The 18,551-nt window shown below is 40.4% G+C and overlaps 1 protein-coding gene across 1 annotated transcript in view; it reads right to left on the bottom strand.

The window, feature by feature from the left end:
- The window catches only part of XYLB (xylulokinase), a 202,066-nt gene that overhangs the window by 155,075 nt on the left and 28,440 nt on the right, over positions 1 to 18,551 (bottom strand). Inside the window, exons 8-10 of the mRNA XM_089673122.1 lie at positions 8,544 to 8,616; positions 7,652 to 7,770; positions 5,498 to 5,579 (exon numbers count right to left, since the gene is read on the bottom strand). Of these exons, the coding sequence (XP_089529248.1) occupies positions 5,498 to 5,579; positions 7,652 to 7,770; positions 8,544 to 8,616 (274 nt within the window). The remainder of the gene's footprint in view (positions 1 to 5,497; positions 5,580 to 7,651; positions 7,771 to 8,543; positions 8,617 to 18,551) is intronic.

The following is an 18,551-nucleotide window of genomic DNA, read 5'->3' as shown; positions in this document are numbered from 1 at the left end:
ATCAATATCTACATTCAACCCATTAGGATACAATGTACCCATTTGGTATATCCACTTAGTTTCATTTTGAGATTCATTTATTACCATATTTTCTCCTCTCCAAGGGGCTTCTACTCTATCTATCCCACAAAATTTCAACGATGCCGGATCTCTGTTATGATACTTTCTAAAATGATATGATAAACTATGATGTTTAAATCCCTTCTTTATATTTCTAATATGTTCTCCCAATCTGGTGGCAAGTTTTCTCGTTGTTCTCCCTATGTACTGGAGTTTGCAAGAGCACTCCAATTGGTAAAATATAGTTAATGTCCGAAGTGCGTTTTCATGATTAGGAATTTTTATAATATTTTTTATAATTTTGGGAATTTATCTTTATATTTTTTATATTTATTTTTATATTTATTTTTATTTTTGTTTTATTTATGTTTATTTTTATTTTTATTTATTTTTATTATTTATTTTTATTTTTATTTACTTTTATTTATTTATTTTTATTTTTATTTTTATTTTATTTATATTTTAATAAAAAAAAAAATTCTATTTTGTATTTTAATTCAATTATTAATACCTATTTCTATATAGATTTTGTTGTTTAATGTATCGTAATTCCCTGCTTTTACCTTTATGTTTTGGGGTAGAAGACCTAAGGTTATGGATAAAAGTATGTTTTTTAATTTAAATGCATTTGTTTCTGTTGTAAGGGGACCCCACATGGGTATACAGAGGGATGGCGGTGATGGATAGGTTTGTGTCCAGAGTAATTAGTGGGAGGGATCTCCCACTGCTTTATAAACTGCTTGGGAGTGGAAAAGAGCGTCTTGATAACGCCCTGTGGGTGGGGCGAAACGCGTTGACGCACTTCCGGTTGCCTGTTCCGGCGTCTGACGTCAATTCCGGTGAGTGGAACGCACGCCGAGCGGTGCGTTCCAAGGGGCCATTTTTGAATAGTGAATGAGTCTGCATCTGAGGTCTGCCATCCTGCTGTATACTAGGCTGTGGGGTCTTTTATGCAAGAGTCGCTGTACATGGAAAGAGGATCGTTTTTAAAGAAAGATCGTTGTTGTTTCAAATAAAATGTGGGTTATATCCTGCTAAAATGTGAGTGGTCTGGAGAGATTTTTTTTGATGAGAAATCACTACGGTATTACGCTATGGTTTTTTCTTCTTCCTGATTTTCCTTGGGGGATTCGGTGAGAGGAGTAACCAGAAGAGGTACCCAGATCTGAAAGGAGGTATTATTTGGAGGTCCTATATAAAGTAAAGGGGGTCCAGGAGCCCTTAATATTCCTGAAAGGCGTGTGACTCACTAATATCTGGTGAGTGCGGTTAATGTTGGTTTTTGCACTGGTGGATGGTGAAGGGATCAAAAGCACGGAAGAATCCAATGAAAATTACAGTATAATTACAATTTTTGTCACGGGACTGTTATTTTGGGATTTTTTTGTCACTGGACTTATTAATTCAATAATTATTTACTTATTTATTTATTTATGTATTTATTTATATATATATATTTTTATTATTTCATTAGCATATAAGTGGTCACGTTTTTTTAGTTTGTCTAATAGGTTGGGTGATGCAATTTATTATGTGGGTTTGCGCTGGTATTTATTGATACAACCATAAATTGTGACTATATGAAGTATGAAGAGTACTGGACTAAATTGTAATGTCCGTGCTAAAAACACATATATATATATATCTTATTAAGTGCACTTGTAATATAGGTCTCCTTCCACTGGGGGTCTCTTGATCTCCCTTCTTGGCTTTAAGTGAAGGATGGATGGTTGAGGATATCTCCCCTTATCCTGCAGGGATCTCTCTCCTGTTTCCTCCTCTCCCCTTTATTCCTCCAGTTGATACATGAAAAACATAAATGTCCACGTAGTGCCTTATCCTTTGGTTTTAAATGGTTTATTACCAAGCCAAAAAATGCACTCACAGGATAGGCTTCTTTTAATTTATATCCTGAAGAAGTCACGTGACAGACCGTGACATAACGCGTAGGTACGCGTAGGTACGCTAGTAGGAGGGGCTTCTACATCATTTCCGGCGCGGGCGCCATCTTGGTGCACCCGTTTTTGTCTTCACCCATGCAGTACACCCATAATGTGGTGTGAAGGCCTGACTGTTACTGCGGAATTGTGAGTGGGAATTTTTATTGTATTTGGATGCTTTGAATAAATCAGGTTTACACTATGTTGGCCATTCTCTGTCTTACTATTGGGGACGTGTATGGAGAGCAATTCACACAGCAGTGTCATTAGTGGCTGGAGTCCTTACCATTAAAGGAGGAAAGAGTACCACCACCATTACCAAGGAGAACACCCAGACCTGGGAGGACCACCAAAGTGATTCATAAAGCTCATTGGCCCTGTGGGACCTGGGCAGGAAGGTGAGGGGGCACTCCAGCTACTGAGGATTGGCACGTTGTCAGCACAAGCACAAGAATATCACCTGCATGAGTGTGATTGTGTATGTGGAAATTTCTATTGCAGCATTCATGCACAAGGAGGAGTGGAGTTCTATATCACTGTTGTTGTTTTGGCACGGCTCACTGTGTTATTATTATCAATATATCCCTTTAAGGGACACACACACTTTCTGCACTCAGTTATGATCCCTCAGATGAGGATCAAGAAGAGTTAGTGTGTTATATGTCGATTTATGTTTGCTATCAATTGAATAAGTAGGGGCTGATGTTCCTTTAGGCTCATCTTTTTTCATTCATCTATATGTGTATCTCCTTCACATTTATGAGTTATATACACCACTGTATGGCTCTGTTTTAGAGTTATATGTAGTGCTGCACTATCCTTACATATATTCTTTTAATTAAAGTATATCTAGAGGATCCAGTGTGACTGTACACAGGTCTCAAATCCAGTTACTATGTGATATAAACAACCTTCTAAATTAGAAAGAAAAATCATTTACACCCCTTGAGTCAGCCAAATCCTCCTTTATTTGTGTCTCACACGCTCCCCCTCCCAGACACTGCAGTTCACAGTGGGAAGGATTTAGCAGCACAGTCAGTTCTGCCAATCCAGAAAGCATTATACAGGACTAGGTGTGGTCAGCTGCTGACTGACACACTATAGAGTTATGAATAAGCAATGACAATGGTGATAGCCACATCCCAGCTACAGGTTCTTCTCCAACTGTACTGCAAGCAGCCTACGTAAGAGATAACTCTCTGAATTCAGAAGCAGTGCAGCAGCGTAGTTTCACTATCACAGTAAGCTGCATTACTGTAGGTGGACTTCACTGACAGGATCAACAAGTGTTTGTGAGACTTTGCAGGGGGTCTAATGGAAATGGTAAGTGCATGTGAGCTTACAATCAAATCCTGTAGCACATGTTTTAATGGAAGGCCATAGTTCTACTTTAAATTCAACAGAAGACTGCATTTCAGCACACTGAAAGCATTCTCCATTCCAAAATGATTTGCCAGGGTCCATGACATTATTTTAAAAGAGGAACTCAACGTAGTTTAAAAAAAAAAACAACACCGGTTTGCATTTTAGGTGACCCCCACGCTGATTCTGTCAATATTTTACTAATAAAACTTTAGTAAAAAGAAAATAATAAACATAATTTGCTGGTTTAAATCCATAGTGGAATTCAAACACATATTAGTAATGGATTACTTTACCTTTATAAAACAAATAGTAAATGCACATATTTTTGCAGAACAAATATGTGAATTTAATATTTTTTCCTGTAGGAGCCTGGAAAGCATTGTACCCGCAATCAGTAAATCAGCAGATCACAAGTAGTGCAATGTGGGCCATTTGAAAGCTGGAGGACTTTGAGAGAGCTCAACAGCGCCCCCGCAGTCTACTGAAACTACAAGCTCATCTGCCACCGTGACAGACAGTACTTGTAGTAGTTTCAATAACAGGAATCTGTAAACTAATTATGTAGCTGCGTGGGTGCAGCCTCACAAAAAGTGATAATCCATGTGGGGAGAAAAACTCCCTGCTGTCACATGGAGGAAGGAGGCAGGGGTCAGGAGCAGAAAGGGGCAGGAGTTGGAACATGTTACACCTAAAATATGGGTGGAACATGTAACATGCTCCAAAGGTGAACTTAGCCTTTAATATTATTAAAACAGAACTTCACCCAAAAGGGGAAGTTCTGCTTGTTTGCATCCCCCCCCCCCCCTCTATAACAATTGGCACTTTTTGGGAGGGTGGAGGGAGTGGGTAGCTGGTTTCACCGAGGCGATCTGAGTAGTAGTTTGCCCCCCTTCCCAGCAGCCTTCTGAGACACATCACAGGTCCTAAAAGACTGTGGGATCATTCAGAAAGCTCAGCACGGCTCATGCATGTGCAGTGGGGAACTGGCTTTGAAGCTGCAAGGCTTCACTACCATTTTAAATTAGTTAAGATGCCAGCGCTTTGACCCGAAGCTGATTGAAGAATAGGCTCAGGTGAGGACAGCACTGGATCCCTGTACAGGTAAGTGTCCTTATATGAAAAGCGAGAAACTACAGTATTTGCAACTGCTGACTTTTCATTTTATTTTATTTTTGGGCGGGGGGGGGGGGACTGGAGCAAATCTTTAATCACTGTAATGCTCAATAATTTTAGATTTTTGTTTTTAACCACCTTGTATAATTGGTCCCTTTTCTGATATTTCTTTTGGATTAGATAACACGTTTCGGACAAACAAACAAGATTTTTCACTGTACTTATTGCAGCTAAAGGTAACATCTCTAAAAGCACACCTAACAACAATCTAATAAAAGGTGGCCTGTAAAATCATAGGCCTTCAGCCAAGTATGAATTTGTTGTTTTATAGAGGTGTGACATATGAATGACCTCATTGCTGAAGCTGGCACAACATACAGTATCTTCTTTTCTTTTCCTACAATTTCTCTATATTCTGTCTTTCCATCATTCTACAGTATATCACTCTCTTTTGGCAAAGCCTTATACTATTTGGTATCTGAACATTAAAACTCAAAATACATGTATCTTCCACAGGCTGAACTTTAAAGGATTGTCAAGGTGAGCAGAAAAGTAAAGAAAAATCATGGCACCAAACTGACTATGCTCTGTGGCAAAACTGTGGAAATCTCAGGGGTGGATTGACAGAATTGTTTTATATGTGTTTAAACTGTGTATTTTGCTGCTGCATGGAGTTTACCTTTAACTTGTACCCAAACTACATTTTTTACAAACCAATGACTCTAAAAAATAAACTGGATACAAGTATGTTTGTAAATTTTTCAGGAGTTATCAGACCTGCAATTTTGACCTAAATATTCAAGTCTCTTCTGGATGATAGATATTCTCCACCTGTGTAATTTTATCTGAAACTGTCAGCTAATATATTTAAGGGCACCATAATTTATCCCTACATATTTCCAAAGATGGTAGGGCATAGTATTTTTACACACTTGCTTATATCCGCAAAGGAATTGTATCCCTGGAGATCTGACAGTAATTAGGTATTATGAACTGGTGCATTTCAGACATATCCTCACCTGGATTATCTCCAGTGAATGCAACCACATGACACTCACAATTAAATCCGAATCGCTGGATGAAATATGTAGAAACCGTTCCCTGGAGGTAAAGAAAAATGCAGCAAAAGTTATTGTGACATATATTTTGGCATATATTTTGACTTCTGATAAGACTTTTGGTGAAAGAGCTGTTTTCCACCCCACCCAGAGGCATTCTGCAATGAGGCCAAGTGAGGCACCACTTATGGAGGCATGGTGGCGGTGGCATTGAGGCCAGAGTGTCCATACTAACCACTCTGTCCTCAGTGGCAGCTCTATAATGCTGAACCCAATTAAATCACAGGCTTAACTTCATTGAGCTGCCTGCTTGGCCACTGTGGCATCACCATCCAAGACAGCCACTTTGTTACGGGGGCAGCCAAAACGCTGCACCTCCCTCCGACAAGATCCTGATCCCTCCTATTGGCTAAGAGTAGTGACATAAGAAACAATCCTTTAGGCATACAGGGTACAGGAGTAAGATCGCAAGGTTTCTCAGGGAGTAAGAAGCTGGCAAACCTCCCACTGTCCATATGGCTTCAGGCACATCTGTAGGTTTGACAGAGAGAGAGAATGTCAGCTCTCTGCCCTTTTGCCTTCCAGAGGTAGGTGGTCCAAGATGAAGTTCAGGGGACAATAGCTATGCTCTCTGTAGACCTGTGGGGTGGGGTTGGGTGGGGAGAAGTTGGGAACCAGTATAACTGTAGGTTTGGCCATCTGCCTGCTAAGTCTGTTGGTCAGTCATTTAAGAGTTACTCTTACAAACTGATTAGATTTGAGGCAGTGATGCTGGGGACTGGAGGAGAGATGCTCATACTGCAATTACTGAGAGGTCATTATTTTTTACCCAGTGCCAACAAAGTTGTATTCAGTTCCACATGTTCAGAGGTTATCAATAGGCATGCTTTTATCTGACACAGTGGGGAGAATTAACATTGAGATGTGCAAGCACAAGTTGCGCCACTCTTCTAAAAATGGAGAAGATGCTGCTCCTAATTAACACAGGGGCACACTTAGTTCTCTGTTCTGTGGCTGCGACAGGCACAATATACAGCACCAAAAACATGACAACTAGACCAGCATGCTCTGATCTTTCTGCCATCCCCGCCTCCCTGCTTGGCTCAGAGCAGGAGAAAGGAGGGTTAACCTTCTGCTCATGCAGTGTAATCACAGCACATGCAGAGAGAGGGATATGAGCTCTCCGCTGACAGCTTGCATCCTGTACAACAAGGTCACACTTAGCAGGAATTTGCAGTAGTTTTCTATATGGAAAACTGCCACATTCCATGTTAGTCAGGGGCAGTCCTGTGGTAGTTTCTTTTGCACTCTGAAATAGAAACTGGCACAGGTGGGGCAGATAGATCTGCAACAGGTCTATCTGTTAATGTGGTGCACACCACTTCTGACAGTTTCCTGTGCCATGATAAAGGCACAGGAAGCTTAGTTAATTCACCAGAGTGTCTGACAACTCAAATCAGTCTCATGGGTTGTCAGAGCTGAGCCCATGGGACTTGAGTGTAAATGCTAAAAAAACACAGTTACAGAACATAAAGTGCAAATTGGCAGTAAGCTTATTTTTCAATTTTTTTACTTTCAATATTTTTATTATCTTTTATATATAAAATAACTCTTCATACAAAATGAGACACAGCATAAGCATCATCTAGACAAAAGAATGAAATCTGGTCCTGGGGGTGTCATCGCCTCTCCAGTACAGGTACAACATTACAAACAATATCCCTAGTCTAGGGTATCTACAAAGGATATAAGTAACATTATTCAGTGGATATAGCATAGCTGGTACCATATGTAAGATATTAAGTCCAGAGATGAGCGTCTTCAGAATACTGACCTTGACCCTGAAATCCAGGATCAACAAGAAAATAAAAGAGAAAGAGAAAAGTAGACAAAAAGAGTAGAAACTCCAGAAAAATAGTAGTAGATTCGGACAAACATTAAAAATGTTAAAAAGTTATTTATAATGTATATATATATATATATATATATATATATATACAAACACACACACAAAGTTTTGCCTTTCATTTCTATTTTAAACTGAATTTGTTGTTTCACAATGTGAGGGTTTACATATACTTTAATCTGCGCCTGGGGAAGAAGGTGTAAACCCACCAGTACAGTGCTTGATGGAACGACTGGGCCTAGCTTCTGTATCAGGCCAGGTGCACAAGCTTCAAGACACTTCTCATTCCACCTCTTGTCATGAATATCTAATAAATTCATTCCGGAACCTGCAAAAGAAAAAGAGTAAGCCAACCAAACAGTTGATCTTTTGTCAACAATTGAATGAAGAAATGTGCATGCCCATGAATGCAACCATGCATAGTGCATGACTAGTATGGTGTATGTCTAAGGTCCCTTCCTGGCATTCAGGAGGTTGTTAGTTGTCCATTCTATGAACAGGTAATTTTCAGAGTATGAGCATTACAGTAGAGAAACACAAACACATCCCTCCTACATATGTACATATCCTGCCAGTCACAGTTCTTGTTTTTCTTGCATTTAGCACAGTCTTAAAGCAGTAGTAAAGTCCGCTTTGTCACTTTTACCTACAGGTATGCTTATCATAAAGCTTACCTGTAGGTAAAATAAATATCTCATAAATGTGCACCAATTAGGAGATAACGAGGGCACACTGAATATGCTGACAATCCAGAGCGCTGTGTTGCGACCGTGACTCCTGTGCACATGTGAAGAATGATGTTATCACGGCTCGGCCATTCAAACTGCCGCAGCCGGCATATCCAAAAGGAAGACCGCATGAAGATGGAAGCCCTGGCAGCGGTAACAGTGGACAACTGGAGGAATTTGTTTTACTTGCATATTATACCATTCACTTGTAGAGGGACCGGATTTTTTAAAATTTTTATTTCAGGACTTAACTACTGCTTTAGCAATTTTCCTACAAGTTTTCCTGAACGTATATCATCCCCTGTGGTTATAAATCTTACCAGACCCAATTTAAAAAATACTTCTGGCTATATTAAAAAGAAAAGCCATTTACCATCACTGTAATCAATAGGAGCGTAATCCCCAATAAACAACGATGCTGCAAAACTGCTGACCAGAGATATTCTCTGCAAAAAAGAATGGTTTTATTTATTATAATATTAAACAAACAAATAAACCCTGAAGTAAGAATCGTGTAATAAGAAAAAAAGAAAAGAAAGGGGAAATCTTTCTTAAGGCAGCAAACTAGATTCAAACTGGTATTTTAAAGGGTAAGTGTGCTTTCATATATAGTACACTTATCCTGCCTATCTATTCCCTCCCAATCAAACGTTTTACCCGTCCCCACCTAGATATATACTCACCAGCCACTTTATTAGGTATACCTGCTCAATTGTTTGGAAACACAAATTGCTAAACAGTCAATCACATGGCAGCAACTCAATGTATTTAGGCATCTAGGGATGGTGAAGATGACTTGCTGAAGTTCAAACAGAGCATCGGAATAGGGAAGAAAGGAGATTTACATGACTTTGAACGTGGCATGGTCGTTGGTGCCAGATGAGCTAGTCTGAGTATTTCAAAAACTGATCATCTACTGGGATTTTCACGCATAACCATCTCTAGGGTTTACAAAGAATGGTCCAAAAAAGAGAAAATATCCAGTAAGCAGCAGTTGTGTGGACAAAAATATCTTGTTGATGTCAGAGGGCAGAGGAGAATGCGCAGACTGGTTTGAGCTGATAGAAAGGCAACAGTAACTCAACTAATCATCGTTACAACCATGGTATCCACAATAATATCTCTGAACGCACAACACTTCAAACCTTAAAGCAGATGGGCTACAGCAGCACCACACCAGGGGCCACTCCTATCAGCTAAGAACTGGAAACGGATGCTACAATTCGCACAGGCTCACCAAAATTGGACAATAAAAGTTTGGAAAAACATCGCCTGGTCTGAAGAGTCTCAATTTCAGCTGTGACATTCAGATGTTAGGGTCAGAATTTGGCATAAGCAACACGAAAGCATGGATCCATCCTGCTTTGTATCAATGGTTCAGGCTGGTGGTGGTGTAATGGTGTGGGGGATATTTTCTTGGCACACTTAGTACCAATTTAGCATTGTTTAAATGCCACCTGGGCATTGTTGCTGACCATGTGGCCAGTGAGGGTATAATTACCAGCATATGAATGCTGATTATGCAGTGTTTACAACCTGCAACGAAAATCAATCTTGCTCTTGAGCAGTGAGTCTTATAGACCCCTATGGTCCTTTCGAATGACCCGTGACCTGTTATTGCTGTCTGCCACTAGTACCATTCACAACATACTTACAGAAAGGCCACTCTTTATACTTATTGAATAGTAAAATGTAATTTGTAACCTAAATATGCAATTTGTGCATGCATGTGATAAGATGTGTGCCATTTAATATAAATGTAGAGCAGAACTGAAGTCTTTTTTTTTTGTCTAGCAGGTTGATTTTTATGGAACCTGGACTCTGCATGTCTCTTCTGCTACAAATGCTCTTTCCTTGCCTGCCAGCAACTTTGTATTGCAGGACTGTATCGCCAGCAAATGTCCTCTTTTTATTCTGACTGCGCATACGCAGCTCATTGTACAAACTCAGTATGCTGTAGATTTAAGGACAATATAATATACGTGTGCAAGAATGTATGTCATCCCTGGACAGTCAATAGAGACAACTGAAGACTTCAGACCTGGGAAAAGTTGGCATTGACAGCAATGGAGCACAAATACTGCATTACTGGAGCCGGGCACTTTGGGAGGTAAGTGAGCCATAATGTGCAAATATGCTGTGAATACTTACACATTTTGGCCACAGCCTGGGAAGGGGGTGAGGAGGGCAAATCTATTTAGTTCTCCTTTAAACGGAACCTGTAGTAAGGAAGAATAGGGGCTGCCACCTCTCCTTCAGAAAATACCAGTTGCCTGGATATCACCTCATTACTTTTGGAGTCACTAATCCAAAACCGATATGCAAAGTCACTCTCAGTTTTCTGATCAGCATGCTTGTCCCATCACACAGATTCAGAAATAATGAAACCACTGGGTTAGTAAAGCTGACCATTCACTATTCAGCCAGTGGGCTGAATGAAAAAAACTGAGCTGATTCCCCTATCCAAACATTCCAGGTGGATGGGGAAATCCTCCCAACTGTGCTTTTGTATTCTGACAGCAGGAAGACTCTCCCACTGTCAGAATACACAGATTAGCACTGCAGCCTATTGCTTGCAGCGTTGATTGAGCTGCTTTTATCTGACAGGGAGGTTGAACATAAATCGATTGGTAGATGGACTTCTGTTTATCTGCAGTGGCCATGGATCGAAATCTGGCTGATCCCTGCCAATTTGATTGGTCTATGTATGGCCAGTTTAAGACAGCCAGGCAAGTAGAATTTTCAAAACGTCAGAAATAACAGCTTTCATATACAGTGCTCAGCATAATTGAGTACACCACCGCAAAAAATGAAAACGAATGACAGATTGCAAAAGATAGCAGGACCAACCCCAAAAAATTCTTCAAATATATTAATAGCAAAAAGGTCCGGTCTGAGCATGTAGGCCCTTTACAAAATAATCTAGAGTGGGTGACTTCTTCAGCTCTGTGTATAAAAAAGGAGCATGGGGGAGATCTTGTCCATAATGGGCATGGTATTGACACAGCTCCAGATGATCCACATTGGCTCACAACTGTTATGATCCAAAAATATTTAGACAGTATAAAGGTGAATAAAGCACCTGGACCAGATGGCATACACCCATGGGTCCTTAAAGAATTGAGCTCTGTCATTTCAAAGCCATTGTTTCTCATATTTATGGACTCTTTAATGACTGGCATAGTACCACTGGATTGGCGTAAGGCCAATGTGGTGCCAATATTTAAAAAGGGGTCAAAATATTTACCAAGTAATTATAGACCTGTTAGTTTAACTTCTATAGTTGGGAAGATACTGGAGAATTTAATAAAAGACCACAAAGATGAGTTCTTGATGCAAAAAAAATATTTTAAGCATCAGACAGCATGGATTCATGAAAGACAGAAGTTGTCAAACAAATCTGATTTCTTTTTATGAGGAGGTGAGCAAAACCTTGGACAGAGGGGTGGCGGTAGACATGATATACTTGGACAGAGGGGTGGCGGTGGACGTGGTATACTTGGATTTTGAAAAAGCGTTTGACACAGTTCCCCACACACGGCTAATGTGTAAGGTAAAGTCTACAGGCTTGGAAAAATCTCTATGTAAATGGGCACAGGTAGGTTGCACTTCTGGGCACAGGTAGGTGGCACTGCTGGGTGGCACTGCTTGGCACAGGTGGGTCCACTGCTGGGCACAGGTGGGCGGAACTGGTGGGTGGCACTGCTGGGCACCGATCATCAGGGCACTGAGCATCAGTGCCCTGATGATCTGTGCCAATCCCTGCTCTGACAACTGCCGGTTCTCGGCAGTACTTTCCTCGCGCTCTGACAGCGTGAGGAAAGTGCAGCCGAGAACCGGCAATTTCATTTCCGGTGATCTGCGTGTCATTGGACACGGCTGATCACGTGGTAAAAGGCCGCTGTGATTGGCCTTTTACCACATCACGTGATCAGCTGTGTCCGTAGGACACAGCGATCACGGAGAACGCTGGGGGCGCGCAGGAGAGCGTGTTCTGGGAGGAGGTCATATGACGCCCTCCCAGAACTGGCCGGCTGCAGTGTAGCCGTCATTCGACTATCTGTGGTTGGAAAGTAGTTAATTGGGCAACTATGTGGCAAATGAGGTTTAATGTTGATAAATGTGAGGTTCTGCACTTGGGGGCTACGAATATGCATGCATCATATTTACTAGGGGGGGTACAACTGGGGGAATCAATGGTGGAGAAGGATCTGGGAGTTCTGGTAGATCACAAGCTTAATAATGGCATGCAATGCCAAGCTGTGGTTTCTAAAGTGAGCAAAATCCTCTCTTGTATTAAAAGAGATATAGACTCCAGAGAGAGAGATATCATATTACCCCGGTACAAATCATTAGTAATACCTCATCTGGAATATGCAGTTCAGTTTTGGGTACCAATTCACAAAAAGAACATTGGGGAACTTGAAAAAGTACAGAGAAGGGTAACCAAACTGATAAGAGGCATGGAGGAGCTCAGCTATGAGGAAAGATTAGAGGAACTGAATTTATTCTCTCTTGAGAAGAGGAGATTAAGGGGGGGATATGATCAACATGTATAAATACATCAGTGGTTCATATAGTGAACTTGGTGTAGAGCTATTCACCCTGAGGTCATCACAGAGGACAAGGGGGCACTCTTTACTTCTGGAGGAAAAGAAATTTAATTTCCAAACACGGAAAGGTTTCTTCACAGTGAGAGCTGTGAAAATGTGGAATAGACTCCCTCAAGAGTTGGTTCTGGCCAGCAGAGTGGATTGCTTCAAAAAAGGCCTGGATTCTTTCTTAGATACACAGAATATAACTGGATAGTAACATTTATAGGTAAAGTTGATCCAGGGAATATCCGATTGCCTCTCAGGGGATCAGGAAGGAATTTTTTTTCCCAGCAGGAGCAAATTGGATCATGCTTTGCTGGGTTTTTTTTACCTTCCTCTGTGGGTATAGGATTATAACATTTTACCATAATCAATATCTCAATAAACACAAGAACAATTTCCAAAATGTTGACAAAAGTTTAATAGAACATTTGTTTAGCTCATTACATGTGCAAATAGGTAGGTGGTCTTTTTCCTGTTCCTTGGGGGCCCCCTCAAGATACCAACGTTCACACCTGGACACAGCTACGAGATCTCGGAAAGTGAATGCACTCAAGTCACCTCAGTTGCGATTGCAAACACTTCAGTTTTATTGGCATAACATCAGGATTTTTATACTGTAGCCTTTGGGCAAACACACCCTCAGACCATCCAATCAAATACATGTACATTTTTTTACCTTAACTCAACAATTATTTGTATGAGGTTTGCATTTTCACTCTTCTGCTTTATCTGTCACACCATATCTGGTCTAATGCCCAGACCATGGCTGTAATCTGACCCAACGCCCAAGCTGTGGTTACAACTTTTCAGAAATGAGAGTAAACCTTATCTGCTTTTTTGTAAAGTTTGCAAAAACACTTATTTCTACATGAAGCTGGCATAGACAGTTTTGTTAGTGTGCACAAATCTCATATATATGTATGTTAAACTAGCATCTTGTATTAGTGTATACAAAATGGATTCAGTTATAATCCATTTAATCCTGTCAACATGAAAGTAAGGTTAATAATCGTAGATTACAAAATCTTCAGTTTTACTCAAATTAGGTGATACAAAAATTAATACACCCCCCAACACAAACTAATCCATCTAGTATTTTGTATGACCTCTATGATTTGTAAGGACAGTACCTAAAGTCTTCTAGGCATGGAATGAACAAGTTGGTAACATATTGCAACATCTATCTTTTTCCATTCTTCAAGAACGACCTCTTTTAGAGCCTGGATGCTGCATGGAGAGTGATGCTCAACTTGTTTCTTCAGAATTCCCCATACATGTTTGATTGGGTCCACATCAGGAGACATATTTGGCCACTGCATCACTTTCACCCTGTTCTTCTTCAGAAATGGAACAGTGGCCTTAGATGTGTGTTTTGGATCATTGTCATGTTGGAAAAGTGCACAATGACCAAGGGCACGTAATGATGGTAAAATCCTCTCTTTCAATATAGAACAGTACATCTGTGAATTCATGATACTATCAATGAAATGCAGCTCCCGGTCACCAGCAGCACTCATGCAGCCCCACAGAAGGACACTGCCACCATCATGATTCACTGTAGGCACCATGCATTTTTCTTTGTACACCTCGCCTTTGCGATACCATACAGTTTTGAAGCCATCAGTTCCAAAAACATTTATCTTGGTCTCATCACTCAAGAGTACAGAGTCCCAGTAGTCGTCTTCTTTTTCAGCATAGGCCCTGGCAAATTATAGATGGGCTTTTTTGTGCATGGGCTTTAGGAAAGGCTTCCTTCATGGACACCCATGCATGCCATTCTTCTGCAGTGTATGTCGTATTGTGTCACGGGAAGCAATCACCCCAGTTTGGCTTTCTACTTCTTTTGCTAACTGCAGTGAACTTGCATGGTGATTTTCTTCAACCCTACTCATCAGAAGATGCTCCTGTCAAGGTGTTAATGTTCCTTGATGGCCTGGACATCTGTGAGATGGTTGCAGTTCCAGCTTTGTAATTTTTGTATCACGTTTGCTACAGTATTCTGACTGATAAGTAAAGCTTTGCCGATCTTCTTGTAGCCTTCACCTTTCTTGTGTAAAGAAATTATTTTCTTTCTCAGGCCTTGTGGCCTTTCTCTTCCATGTGGTGCCACTGCTGAAGGCATGAAATGGGAAGGGGTTTTCTTTGTTAAGTAATATCCTTTTATAATCAACTGTCTGCTGGACGCCTGTTTAATGAATAATTAGACTCACTTGAGTTGAATTCTTGTTAATTAGGATTTTGTTGTCTAAAATTTAGCTTTACTTCTAAGACATTCATTGGGGTGTATTCATTTTTGCAACATGTTTATACAAGAAAACTTAATCCTGCGCCAAAACTTTCCAAATAACACTCTAAAAATGCTGCTGTGCCAATCGTGAAAACACAAACAATATAAATATAAATAAACAGCGCAAATTTAGATGATTAATCAATATAATAAATAATAAAAAATAAAAAAGGTGCATAAATTAATCGTGTTTGTCCTTAATCTTAAACAAAAACACCCAAAAGTCCATGTGCTGAAAACATAATTAAATTATTGAAATAAAAGTGCAAACTTCTTTTCTTCAAAAAATACTTTCACCTTCCACCCGTGCACAAACCAACATCGAATACACTCACCAGAACTTGGTGAGTAAAAGACCTTTAAGGAATTTTTAGGGATCCTAAACCCTCTTTGGTGCCACGCTAGGGAAAATCTTCACCCTCCGAATAGACTCCACCATCCAACCAAAAGAAAAAACTCACATAGCATAATATTGTCACACAATAGTAACTTTTTCCAAATGGAGATTAAGGCCACTCACATGTTAAACACTTGCTAAAGGCATGTTTATTATGTATAATAGGCTTCAGTTCCAGCAGATATACAAACTTTTCCAAGATAACGCCCTATGGGAGGGGCGAAACGCGTTGACGCATTTCCGGTCCACACTCCATGCGCCTGACGTCATTTCCGGTGAGTGGAACGCACGCTGAGCGGTGCGTTCCAGCGGCCATCTTGGTTCACTGTTTGGTCTAAGAGGAGTCCTGTCCTTGTTCCATTGTGGATGTGAGAGTCCTGGAAGGAAAAGTTTGTATATCTGCTGGAACTGAAGCCTATTATACATAATAAACATGCCTTTAGCAAGTGTTTAACATGTGAGTGGCCTTAATCTCCATTTGGAAAAAGTTACTATTGTGTGACAATATTATGCTATGTGAGTTTTTTTCTTTTGGTTGGATGGTGGAGTCTATTCGGAGGGTGAAGATTTTCCCTAGCGTGGCACCAAAGAGGGTTTAGGATCCCTAAAAATTCCTTAAAGGTCTTTTACTCACCAAGTTCTGGTGAGTGTATTCGATGTTGGTTTGTGCACGGGTGGAAGGTGAAAGTATTTTTTGAAGAAAAGAAGTTTGCACTTTTATTTCAATAATTTAATTATGTTTTCAGCACATGGACTTTTGGGTGTTTTTGTTTAAGATTAAGGACAAACACGATTAATTTATGCACCTTTTTTATTTTTTATTATTTATTATATTGATTAATCATCTAAATTTGCGCTGTTTATTTATATTTATATTTTTGCAACATGGTCTTGAATGAATTTGTTAGGAAAAATGCTTTTTTGTGTGTGAAAATTAACAAATCTTGTTTGCAATCAATGGACTGAAATTTGTGGGATTATTTTTAATATAGTGTCCCATAGAAAACTTCTGACAAATCTGTTGGGGTGTATTCATTTATGCTGAGCACTGTAACTTAATTCTGATTTCCTTCACCTGCATTGCAAACGTGAATAGGGTCTAAGGTATAATGCGTTACTAAACAAATGTGTTATAATGTTTAACCTGTTGCAGCTCGCGTAACACATATGTGCAGCAGCAAAAGGGTGGGTTCTAACACCCACAAGTCTTACATATGTGTCACTGAGTGGCCAATGTTTCTGTGATGGAAGCAGGGCAGGTGCTAGACTACTTTGCCCTAGGCAAGATGAACTACTTGTGCCCCCCACACCCAAATAAATAAAAGAGTAGAAAATATTAAATTAACAAAACACGAAACTGCTAAATTTCATTTAATGCTGGTAAGGTGTTACCACAGTCAAGATTGTTTGTTTGGCATGGCACTTAACCACTTGCCCTCCAGAGGATTTATCCTGTTTCCTGACCAGGCCATTTTTTGCAATATAAGATAAATAGTGCAGCGCTTGATGTTATATGACTGTACCAGTATTGGAGATGGTACAATATCCCTTACTTAAATATCAGCAGATGTGGACCATATGCATTATATGTGACCAAACACACTATATGTGATCCTCCAATAAGTTGGAAACAGGAGGAGGAGAAGGAATGACATGAACTCCAACAATTTTCACTTCACAATACAAAACGCACAATATAAATGCACAATATAGTCCAATCATCAAAGAAACACAGATGAGTGTATCCCGATGAGATCTTTGTAATGCATGTAGTCCGGCAATGTGCAGAAGAAATGAATGAATTGCGCACTCACCGGAAGCACAATTTAAATGTGCGTTTGTGTCTCATACACCAAAGATCACTCCGACTGTGGATGAAAGGAAACTCCAAAAGATGGTTCTATGATGAAAGATGACCCATCTGGGGATTCCTACTGGCATACAGGTTCCAAACAGGATCAGCTGGATATATCTCTGAGCTTTGGAGTAATCGCCTGGTGGTCCTGAGGAATTAAATGCTCGATGTGGAGCAAAAAAGGAATGTCCATAGTGTAGTATTTATGTTAAATTATGAAAAAAATTTATTGTATGTTAAAAAACACCACACTTAACATAAAATGAGAATAAAATCAATCCTTGTGCACTAAGGATATCATGAATGACACACTGACCAGCTGGTATAGAAGAGTGGCCGCCGGACCTCCTTTGATCCGGCGGTTTAGCGTCACGGCTAACAAGGGCTACTCCTTGACGCGCGTTTCGTATCACACGTACATCATCAGAAGGAATAAGAGCCATAGCTGCCGGACGCCACAAAAGCCATATATATAGAGTGTATTGTGTGCCTGTAATAAAATTAATTAGGTGCCATTTTGCCAAAGTCCCGCATAATGCGCATGTGCGGGCGTCTGGGCGCCATTTTATAGTGGTCTAAATGATATGTGCATCCACCGCATATCTAACTGCGGTGGAACATATTCCACGCACATGAATAAACTAATGGGGAGGGGCTCACCCCTCTCTCCCATATGTCGCAGTACCAGGCTTCCCCAGGTACCCCCAAGGAGAAGTAGAAAAGGCGCCAATCGATGCGGATCGGCGCCATATTCCCGGGGGCTGACTGTATGAATGCGCATGCGCGAATGAGCACGACAGATCGACACCATTTTACCATGGGTCGATGCAGCAGTGCGCATGCGCGAACGAAACCGCCATATCCCCGTAGTCTCACAAAATGGAACTAGAAGAAGCGCCGATCAGTACGGATCGGCGCCATATTCCCAGGGGCTGGCTGTATAAATGCGCATGTGCGAATGAGCACAAAAGACCGACACCATTTTACCGTGGGTCGGTACAGCAGTGCGCATGCGCGGACGGAACCGCCATATTCCCGTGGTCTCACAGACTGAATACACACTCACTGTATCTGCACAAATGCAGGGACAGTAAATGAACAGTTAGGGATATGCTTAAAAACTATACAATGTCTCATTTACCTAGAAGAGGCTATGATATAAAAATTAGATACATCATACTTAATTGGTGTCACATGTGGTATCTTATGTGCCCATTCATAACATATATTTAACTTTTGAGTAA

The sequence above is a fragment of the Staurois parvus genome, unplaced genomic scaffold (assembly GCF_062004578.1).
Source record: "Staurois parvus isolate SC_StPar_1 unplaced genomic scaffold, SC_StPar_1.0 ptg000136l, whole genome shotgun sequence".
NCBI classification, from domain to species: domain Eukaryota; kingdom Metazoa; phylum Chordata; class Amphibia; order Anura; family Ranidae; genus Staurois; species Staurois parvus.
Note: the sequence above shows the minus strand (reverse complement) of the source record. Positions and strands in the feature narration are given on the sequence as shown.